The following is an 11248-nucleotide window of genomic DNA, read 5'->3' as shown; positions in this document are numbered from 1 at the left end:
ATTTATTTATTTATTATTTTTGGCTGCGTTGGGTGTTTGTTGCGGTGCACGGGCTTCTCGTTGCTGCGGCTTCTCTTGTTGCGGAGCACAGGCTCTAGGCGTGTGGGCTTCAGTAGTTGTGGCACGTGGGCTCAGTAGTTGTGGCTTGCGGGCTCTAGAGCGCAGGCTCAGTAGTTGTGGCGCACGGGCTTAGTTGCTCCGCGGCACATGGGATCTTCCCGGACCAATGTTCGAACCCGTGTCCCCTGCACTGGCAGGCGGATTCTTAACCACTGCACCACCAGGGAAGGCCTGAGGGTCACCTTTTTATTGGGACATTGGCAGCATACAGCTCTGGGCAGTGCCCCACCCTACCCGGGGGCTCAGAACTCGCAGATCACGAGGCACCGTTCTCCGCAGGGCTTGTCGTTCCACTCGCCATTGGGATAGATCTCCACACAGTTCTCTTCGCCTCTGTCGTTGTTGGGTTCCCCGGGGGCCCAGTTAGAATACACCAGGGGCTCCCCTGTGGGGTAGGTGAAGCTGCCTTCCTTCTTGTTGTCGGTCATGCTCAGGAAAGCAGACTTGTTCTGGTCTGTGATCAGCTGTTTCAAGGCCTCGTTTTCGGCTGCAGAGCGTGGGGAGGCCATCTGTCCCCCGGCCTGTGTGCATACCTGCTGTGCATCCTGAAAAGTTTTTTCAAAACCTCCCGTCTTGAAGATCTTCTCCCCGACACCCCGGCCACTGGGAAAGAGATCCACTAGGGGAAGAGGAGAGTCAGGTTGGGGTGTGGCAGCACCTGGACCTTTGTGCTCCAACCAGAGCCCCCCAGCCTCCCATCCAGGGTACCAGGGCACCAGATAGGATGAAAGCGAGGCACTGGTTCCACAGCAGCCCTGGCTCCACGATGCGCCCTGTGAGTGGTGCTGTGGTCTCCAGTTACAGGTGAGGACCCTGGAACTCGGGGAGCTTACGTAAGAGGCCCAAAGTCACACAGCTGTCAAATGTAGAGTGAGGATCAAACCTTGTTGGATGTGACACTAAAGCTTAGACGTGCACTTTCTGTTCCTCCCCATGTCATATGCCAGAACTGGTTTTTCAATTACTGTGTAGATTGGAATGACTTTGACCAGGGAAATGACACGGTGCTGCCCAGGGCAGTTCCTAAGAGTGTGGAAAACACCATGCAGGGGGCTCGCTCTCACCCCTGCATGATGGCTGGGCATGTGGGGTTGTCAGAAGGGGGTCTGTGCTGTGTGAAGGGGTGAGGGGAAAGGAGAGGAGAGGGTAAGGCATCTGAGAGCAGCGACATGCTAATCCCTGCACTGGGGGCAGCCCAGTGTTGGCCTCTTGATATGCTTATGGGTGATGCCCCAGCCAGTCAGCCTCCCTGGACCGCTGGACAGGGGATGAAGGCTTCTGAGAGGTGTGTGTGAGAATGGGGGGCAGGAGTGGGATCGGCGCTGGAGAGACCCCTGTTTGGGAGTCAGAAGGCCACGTGTTCAGCCCCAACCTGACAATGACGGTCCAGGTGGGCAAGGGAAAGTCACTTCCCTTTTCAGGGTTTCCCATTCCTTATTTCTAAAGTAGGTGTACACTACATAAAAGCATCACCTGTGTGACATGCTAAGTATCTCTTATTACTCCATCCTATCCCCATCCCTTTGACTTCTAGGCTCATGCATGGAAATCTTCAGGGCTCCTAAGAGGGCTCACTGGACTGGGTAGGAACCCAGACTACACCCTGACCCACTGCCCTTCTCCTCTGAGTAGTTTCAACAAGGACTCAGAGGCCAGATTCTCCACGGGGTCAGGATGGCACCTAGAGCAGCCCTGGACAAGGTCAGTGCAAGTTCATGTGCCATAATTGGGTTTATGTCCCATGCATCTGGGTGGGTATGCATGTGCATGCGTGAATATGTCCATATATCCATCTGAAGGTACACAGGTGGAATTAAGGTCCATCTGGATGGGTGTGCATATTTGTGTGTGCATACGTGTGCATGTGTGCACATGTATGTAGATGGTGTGGAGTGAGCGATGGTGTTTAAGTACCCACACATGTGGCCGGTGCCTATGCCCATGTTCTCCTTTGTTTACATCAGTGTGCTTATGAGCAAGTGGACGGGTATGCAAATATGTTTGTAGAGGGAGGACAACATCAGACGCTGGAAACTCTCATCCTTACTACTTAGGTACTTAGTTGGCTTGAGTCCTTGGGAACCAATCCTATATCCCACCCCTTTATGCTCTACTCCTTCAGAAAACTCTTCTTTTTTTGGATCATGAGGTTTGATGAATGATGTGGACTCAGAGCTGATGTCAGGGAAAGCAGAGAAGGGCGAGGGGCAGTTGGGGACTGAGGCAGAGAGTCCCAAAGGCACCGGGCACTCAGGTGCGCACTCCAGGAGGCCTCTGCCTCCTTAGGATTCCAGGCTTAGGGAAGAATCTCTGCTTTAAACACCCAAGGAGTTGCAGGGAGAGTCCAGCACTGGCCAGAGACTGCAGGCAGCCTGCCCCTGCCAGACCCAGGGGCATCTTTAGGGTGAGATACTCAGGGGCCACACAGCAAGGTTGGGCCCCACCAGACTTGAACCCCATGAGCAGCATCCCAGCCCCTGCTCACAGGACTATGTCTGGATTCTCTGGTGCCTGGGCTGTGCGGCTGCGTCTCTGGGTACTTGCATACCTGGCTCCACAGAGGGAAGAGATGCATCGTGGGTTGGGTGTCCCCTTGTCTATCATAGGGACATGCCCAGAGTAGGCAGGGGTGAAGGTCTCCTGCATTGGCGACAAGGACTGCATTCTCCTCCTTTTCCCTTGCATCTACTTGCAGCTCCTGGAGTACGTGGCTGCACTGCTGTGTCCCAGCCCATCCTTAGCCCCACTCCCTGCCCCAGTTCCAGGCCCGGTCCTAAACATGGTCCCAGCCAAGTTCAATTTTAGACCCAAGCCCAGCCAACTCCAGGCCAAGACCCAGACCTAGTATGAGGCCCACGCTTGGTGTCTGGTTCAGGTTCAGGTCCAGGAACTCACCTTTCTTATACCGAGAGAAAGCATTCTGGAGGCGTTGTAGCTGTCCCTGTAAGGTCTCCACCCGCTGCCGGAGAGCGGTGACGTCTGCAGGGCAGAGAGGTCGAGTGAAGAAAGGTCCAGCACAGCCTGGGATCAGCTCAGAGCCCGGGCCTCAAGGGAAGGGTACCCAGTTGCAGACACATATTGGGGGTGGGGGTAAAGAACTGGGACGGAGCCCTAGGAAGCCCACATCTGCTGACATAGGTGGGCCTGTGCTGCCCACAGGATTTCCTATGTTTCTGCTATGAACACTGTTCCCTGAGCAGGTCCCTGCACCACACTGACACTGAACCAGGTGACACTGTAATTCCAAATTCTAGGAACCTGATAACACTTCCTTTTGGGGGGTGGGAGTAGAGGAATACATGTAGCTCAAGTACTTCCCATCCACTGGGTTATTTGAAGTTCAAAGCTATCTGATGAATTGGGAAGGGAGGTGTGCTCGTCCCAAAGATCAGATAGAAAAACTGCCCAGGTTGCCCTCCAGCGAGTCACAGAGGCCAAGACCAGCGTCCGCTTTGACTTCCAGCCCCCCACCTGTAACTAAGGGGGACGCCTGAGAGGAGGGCCCGGGAGGGCCTCCTCCCACCCTCCGTCCCCACCCGCGCCCTTGTGGGGCCCCCAGATCTTCCTTACCTTGGAGTCCACTCTCTCCCTTCGCTCCTCTGTCTCCAGGAGCACCTCTGTCCCCCTTCAGTCCTGGGGGGCCCCTGGCACCTGGAGGTCCCTGTGGACCCATGGCTCCAGAAGGCCCTGGGATCAGAGAAGAAGAGTTAGGTGAGTTCTGAACACATTTTCTAGCATTTTCACCTCCCCCAGTACATGGACTATCTTATTGCCCAGCAATACGCCCTCCCCATATACATATGTCCCTCTGTGCCCTGAACCCAGCCTTGCATCCTCTCTGTGTACTGACTGTCCCTGTCACCCAACAACCAACCTTCCCTGTACATAGACGGTCCCTGCTACTCACCCTACCCTCTCCCTAGAGACAGACAGTTCCCAGAGCCCAACACTGGCTGTCGCCCTGGAGTGCTAGCTCTGACCTGGCGCGTGGTGATGGTGGGCACAGGGGAACAGGAGCCCAGCCCAGCTTCCATCACTCACCTGCTGCCCCAGCACTTCCAGGGGCTCCGCGTTCACCGGGGGCACCTCTCTCTCCTTTAAGACCTGCGGGGCCTCTTGTCCCTGGGGAGCCCTGCATGCCTGTGGCACCCACTCCTCCTGAGCAAGGAACAAATTGGGACGAACACGGCTGAGAGTGCGCTCAGCACTTATCATTGCCTCGGAAGTGGAGCTTTTCACCCACAGCTCCAGGTGAGAGAATGAACTGGGAGATGGTGCTCCTTAATGCCTGGCCTCCTCTGGGGAGGGTATCGGGGAAATACGGCCAGTGTGGGAATCTGCGGAGAGAGACCCTGGCAACGCCTACGCACTGCAGATGGTCCGGGCTTTTCCAGGCGCTGTGCGCATGCCTTAGGCCCCATCACAGACTGCCACGCCTCCTTCCCACACCCGTCACATACCAGCCACCTACCTCTGGGCCCAGTCTCGCCTTTGGGGCCTGGTGCACCTGCAGGTCCTATGTTCCCCTGCCTCCCTGAGGGACCGTCTCTTCCAGCTGGACCAGGGCTACCTGGAGGTCCTGGAGGCCCTGGGGAAAAGGACCAGCCCAGTTAGTGACACTGAATCTCCTTGGAAGTGGGAGTGCATAAAAGATGAGGGCAGTAATAGAAGTCTGAGGGGCAGCATCCTCCTAGAGGTGCTGCCCCACAGCAGCTCCAGTCTTCCCTGAAATAACCCAGCGCCACCTTGAAAACAACCTTCTGCCTCCTTCCTGGGGTAGAATCTGTGCATGCCCACCGGCATGTCCTAGCGACAGCACACCACCTGCAGACATCTGCATTCCATGCCCAGCTGCTCACCAGGTGGTCCAGTGTCTCCCTTTGGCCCGGGTTCTCCAGCAAAGCCATTGTCCCCTTTGGGCCCAACTGGGCCAGCTGGTCCAGGCATCCCTGCTTCTCCTACAGGTCCTGGTAAACCTATGGCAGCAGAAGAAACGGGCATAAACCTGGCCCCAGGCCCCGGAGGAGCCAGATGATATTCCTTCAGGTCTCTGTAAGGTGTAGGCACTTCATCTCCACAAGACCCGGTCCAGTGGTGATCCAGGAAACGGGCGTCCACATCCCCATTTTACAGGTGAAGAAACAGGTGGAGGCAGATCAAACCAAGACCTGCCCTGACTTTCCATACAATGCACCTTCCCCTGCCCCAAGGCCACAGTATTTATAGCAGGCAAGTCTGTCAGCTTTTGCCCTTGATCATGGACTCCTTGCCCTCTCCCTTCCCAGAACCAAAGTTTATATCAGAAATCACACCAGATGCTAATCACCAGAGAGATATAAATCAAAACCGCAATGAGCTACCACCTCACACCTGTGAGAATGGCTATTATCCAAAAGTCAGCAAATAACAGGTGTTGGAGGGTGTGGAGAAAAGGGAACCTTTGTGTACTGTAGGTGGGAATGTAAACTGGCACAGCCACTATGGAGAACAGTATGGAGGTTCCTTAAAAAGCTAAAAATAGAACCAGTATGTGACCCAGCAATTCAACCTCTGAGTATTTAACCAAAGAAAATGAAAACACTAATGCAAAAAGATTTATGTGCCTCCAAGTTCATTGCAGCATTGTTTATAGTAGCCAAGACCTGTAGGTGGCCTAGAGCCTAAGTATCCATGGCTAGATGAATGGATGGAGAAAACGCAAGGCGTATATACAATGGAACATTATTCAGCTGTAAAAAGGAATGAAATCTTGCCATTTGCAACAACCTGGGTGAACCTTGAGGGCATCATGCTAAGTGAGATATGTCAGACAGAGAAAGGTACCATATGATCTTACTTATATGTAGAATCTAAAAAACAGATGAACAAAACAGCATGCTCATAGATACAGAGGACGGATTGGTAGTTGCTAGAGGTGGGGTTGGGGAGTGAGCAGAACGGGTGAAAGTTGTCAAAAGGTACAGACTTCCAGTTATAAAATAAATGAGTCCTAGGAATGTAATGTACAGCAAGGTTACTAGAGTAAATAATACTGTGTTGCACGCCTGAAAGTTGTTAAGGGCGTAGATCATAAAAGTTCTCATCACGCACACAAAAAATTGTAGCTCTGTGTGTTGATGGATTTTGATAAGCCTTATCACCAATTCACAATATATACAAATATAAAATCATTATGTTGTTCACCTGAAAGTAATATAATATTATAGATCAATTATACTGTAATAAAAAGAAGAGAAAAAGCTATGTAACATGCTCTTAAAACTATAGAAATTAGACCAAATTATTACACATCATTAAGTGATGAAAGTATGCTATAAACACTCTATTTAAAACGATTCTGTTTCCTAAATGTGTCCATGAATGTGTAGGGCGTGTGCACACGTAAAACACATTGGATAAACCCCAAGAACAGCACCTACAAAAGTGTCAACAGTTGCTGTTTCTAAGTGGTACAATTAAGGTATTTTTAATTTTCTTCCTTTTATCTTTAGTCACCACTTATTATTATTATTTTTTTTAACACATATCATTTTTTATTGGAAAAATGACCAAACATTTTAAACTTGTTACCTCAAGAAAGACTGCCTAAGTCTGAAATTATATGAGATCTACCTCGATTTAAGAATTTTACACTCTGTGTAAAATTGTGAGTTTGGTTATTCTTTCATTGAGATGAAATTCACATAATATAAAATTAACCTTTTTTTTTTTTTTTTTTTTGGCTGCGCCGTGCAGCTTGCCGGATCTCAGTTCCCTGACCAGGGATCGAACCTGGGGCCCGGCAGTGAGAGGGCTGAGTCCCAACCGCTGGACCGCCAGGGAATTCCCTAAAATTAACCTTTTTAAATTTTACAAGTCATTGGCGTTTAGCACATTCACAGCTTTGTGCAACTACCACCTCTATTTAGTTCAAAAATATTTCATCAACCCCAAAGAAAACCTCATATCCGTTATCACTCTGTCCCTGCTTCTTCCCAGGCCCGGCTACCGCTATTCTGCTTCTGTCTCTGTTACTTATTCTGGATATTTTATGTAAATGCATACAATATATGAGCTTTTGTGTCTGGCCTTCTTAACTCGGAGTGACGTTCTCGAGGCTTATCCAATTTGTAGCACGTCTCAGCACTTCATTCCTTTGTGTGGCTGAGCAATGTTCTAGAGTATGAACACAACACGTTTTGTTTATCCATTCACCACGGATAAACGTTGATGGACACATGGGTTGTTTCCATCCTTTGGCTGTTGTGAATAAAGCATTCATGTGCAAAAAAACAAGAGAAGAAATGACACCTGTCAGGTGCTGCTAACTTATTCATTCACTTATTTGTTCATTTCCTCATTGTTTCATTTATTTGTTCGCTGGGAAACGAACTATGGAACATAACTTTCTGCTTAGCACTGAGCAGGATGTAAATGTGAGCACCAGGTCCTGGTCTGCAAGGGATTTGTCACTGAATTTTAAACTGTGAGGCATGGGTAACGAGGGAGGAAGACAGTTTATGAGATGTCCCTCATCCCATCCCAGCACCTCCAACCCCAGCACACACACATAGTCGGAGGAAACAGGACTTCAAGGAGAAGAGAGGTGACATTTCAGATTTGGAAACCGTGCTCCAGGGTAAGAAAGGCCAGGGCCTGCCTGGGCCAAGCATGTGCTGGTGGTGGGAGACTGTGCATTTGATGGGTGGCTGAGAGCTTCTGTGCTGGGCATTGTGCTCTGCTTTTCGTTACAATCCTCACTAGGCGTGAAATGGAAGCGTAGAGGATGGGCCCTGCATCCCAATCCCACAGTGTGCCGTGCTCAGGCAGAGACATCCTGGCCCCAGGCCAAGCCTCTCTTGGGCTCCCCACTGGCCGGGGTGGCAGCAGGTACATGGGAAAAAAGCCACTCCTTAGAGGGGAGCATTAGAGGTTGCCCATCCTTGTGCACAAACTGTGGAGGCCATGAGAGCACCCTTTTTCAGCAGCAAGCACCGTGCCTCCCAAAGCACTCATTTTGCATCCTAGCATCCCCCGAAGTCCTAGCCCTGTACCTTACTGCCACCCGAAGTAAAGTTTTATGCACCACTGATTTGGCCAGTCGTAACTGTATTAAAATTCCTCCTGTCTTGGCAATTTACATTCATTTATTCCACAAGTATTCACTGAGCTTCTACTAGGTACAAAGCACTGTCCTAAATGCTGGGATTTTATTAGTGAAGAAAACAGACAAAAACCAAATCCCTTCCTCATGGAACTTAAACTCAACTGCATAGAAATAGATAATCAAAATTAAAATGTACAACATATGACAATTTATAAGATCAGAATAAGTGCCACAGAGGAAAAATAAAGCATAGAGTATTGGTGGGGCCGTGCCGTGTTCTCTCTCCAATAGGAGGGCCAGAGAAGGACTCTGTCTGTGACTAAGGCCATGAAGGAGGTGAGGAGTGAGCCATGGGGATGTGTATGGAAAGAGCAAGGCCCTGAGGAGGCAGGGGGCCAAGCGTGCTTAGGGACCAGTGACAAGCCAGTGTGGTCAGAGCCCAGGGAGAGTGGGAGGAGTGGAAGGAAATGAGATCAGAGAGATCAGCAGGGGTGGAGGGTGGTCTTGGGGACTGCTGTGGGGTGTGAGGTTTTACTCCAAGGGAGATGTGCGCCCCTGGGAGGACTCTCTCACTGAATCCTTTCGGGCGGGGGTCTTGGAGGTGCTGAGGAATGAGGGAATTGTCCTTGGAAATTCAGCCCCCCAAGCAGGGTCCGGGTCTTATTGGCCCTGCATGAAATGGCTGGAGCATCACCAAGTGACCCAGCTCCACCCCTCTACCTCTGCCCAAGGGTCTCTCCTCTCAGGCCCATCTTGTCCTTTACAGCAGGTTCTTGGGACCACGTGCATCAGAATCTTGTCACCAGTGCAGACTCTGGCCCCACCCAGACCTACTGGGTCAGGATTCTGAGGATGCTCTGATCTCCAGGAAATCCTCAGACCCATAACAGTTGAATAACTAAAGTGCCTGGGACTGAGGAGCCAGAGAGGAGCCTGGTCCTTGGTCCAGCTGTGCAGTGTTCTCTCTCCAAGCACCGACCCAAGGCCAGGCTTGGAACGCACGAGAAGGGGAGGGCTCAGCCACATCCATGCTGCTCAGAGAGCCACTGTAGGAAAGGCTCCCTACCCCACACCCTGCCCCGGGATTCAATTCAGGGCCCCACTGGGAGCTAGAGAGAGCTGGCACCTTGAATACCACCCTTCTCCTGAGTTCACTTCCAGGCAACCTTCTCCAAGCCCCAGCCCAGTTATGTTGGGAACTACTTTCTGTCTGTTAAGGACAGACCAATAATTGTCCCTTATCCTACAAAGCCTGGGGATGTTACCTATTCTCTCCAGCTTAAATGCTGCTGCTCGTTTTCTTCCTCCCCAACCAAAATGCAAACTCCAGAAAGATAAAGACCTCAGTTGATCCCTGCATAGCCCTGGCCTAGTGCCATGGTGGTCCCCTTGTTCTTGTTGCTGGTTCATTGAATTCTCACTTCTTGCCAGTAAGACCCAGATCCTCCCCTGTGGGGCAGTATTTCTCGGACAATTCCCTTAATAATCAGTACCTTTGGAAACCTCAGGAGAATTCACCTGATTGGTCCAGCAAGAAGATGCAACTTTATCCTGAAGACTCAACAGGAGAATGAAGCCTTGGCTCAATGATTTGTCACTGTATAGTAGATATTATTCCCATCTACAGATGAGCAAACTGAGACTCAGAGACACTGAGTGGCTTGTCTCTGGGGGTCCCTGCTGTGGAGCTGGAGCTAGCAGTCGAGCACAGATGTGTCTGATGCAGAAGCCCAGGTCCTTTTCATCTTCCAGGTTGGGTTTCACATAGCACCTTTGTGTCACAATTTTCCTACCTATCAAATGAGATTAATACATCCCTTGTAAGACTTTTGGTGTAAGACCACTCAAGTGAACACCCAAGCACGGGGCTGAACAAAGAAATGTCAGCTGCCTTTCCTTCTCTCCTCTCTCCATAATGTATTTAGGGAAAATCCTTTTGACCAGGCCTGAGTATGGGGCCACAGAGCCTCATCCTTTCCCACCCCTCATGGGGTAGAGTTTAATTGCATATTAAAAATATTTAACATCCTGCAGAGGCACCATGTAAGCAGAATGAACAACAATTAAGTTCTGGAGTACGGTTCTAGAGGACGCCAAATACCAGTCATTTACTCACTGTTTGCTCCTTCTTGGGTGGATGGAGTCAAGATCCTAGGGGAGGAATCAGGGCAGCTGCTGATGGAGCTGGGGGCTCGGGGCAGCCCGTCTTTGCCAACCAGTAAGGCTGTGTTTTAAGTGGGCTGGATATCTGGGGGAAACCCACCCATGCGGGATGAAGAAGACCATCTCCAAGGTTTACACAGAAGAAAATCCAGAGTTTCTGGGTTGGTTACAATTCCAATGCCCACCCCTTCCCACCAGGACAAGCCCATGGTCCCAGCTCTACCTGGATCCCCCTTCTCGCCCTGGGGGCCTTCTCTCCCATCTCGTCCATCATGACCAGGCAGGCCCTGCTCCGGGGGGTTACACATGACCAGGGTGCAGGCGTTGGCCAGTGTTTTCTGGGAATAGATCTTCATTTCTGCCCCCAGAGACCTTGGGGGCTGTGAGAGCAGAATCAGCGCGGAGAGAGGGAGGAGAAGCATGTCCTAGGCAGAGGAAAAGGAAGAAAGGGGACATGCTTTTGGTGCGAGGATGTAGATTTCAGGGCTTGGCCTAGCTCCTGGAGGCGAGGAGAAGCACATCCTCAACCTCCTCTCCTCTGCTCTGGGGCCAAGAGCAGCGGGGCTCTGAAAGCAGTTTAGGGACAAGGTGGGCATAAGGTCTGGCCTGAGAGGACATGAGTTGACCAGCTGGACTTCTGACGGGGGTGACCAGCAGCACGAACCTATTCTTAGATGCTCTGTGTCATCCCTTCTTGTGCCTCCCCTTGGGCACTGCCATGGGCACTGTGGCAAGGATGTAGAATTCCTCACTGAGGCCATCTGTCACATCAGGAGGGACTCACTGAGAGCTCTCGGGCGGGACCCTTCCCATCTCTGGACCTCCTTCTCCCTTTCTGTACCAGTAAGTTGGTTGACTTAATTCCGACAAGGCAAACTC

At 51.1% G+C, this 11248-nt stretch overlaps 1 protein-coding gene across 1 annotated transcript; it reads right to left on the bottom strand.

The window, feature by feature from the left end:
• Positions 1-362: 362 nt before the first annotated feature.
• SFTPD (surfactant protein D) lies at positions 363-10791 on the bottom strand. Its single transcript, XM_032608730.1, has 7 exons — positions 10593-10791; positions 4980-5096; positions 4592-4708; positions 4162-4278; positions 3691-3807; positions 3016-3099; positions 363-739 (listed from the first exon to the last, which is right to left on the bottom strand). The coding sequence occupies exons 1-7, from the start codon at positions 10789-10791 to the stop codon at positions 363-365; spliced, it is 1128 nt and encodes a 375-aa protein (XP_032464621.1).
• Positions 10792-11248: the final 457 nt, after the last annotated feature.

This window comes from Phocoena sinus, chromosome 16 (genome assembly GCF_008692025.1).
Source record: "Phocoena sinus isolate mPhoSin1 chromosome 16, mPhoSin1.pri, whole genome shotgun sequence".
Taxonomy (NCBI): domain Eukaryota; kingdom Metazoa; phylum Chordata; class Mammalia; order Artiodactyla; family Phocoenidae; genus Phocoena; species Phocoena sinus.
Note: the sequence above shows the minus strand (reverse complement) of the source record. Positions and strands in the feature narration are given on the sequence as shown.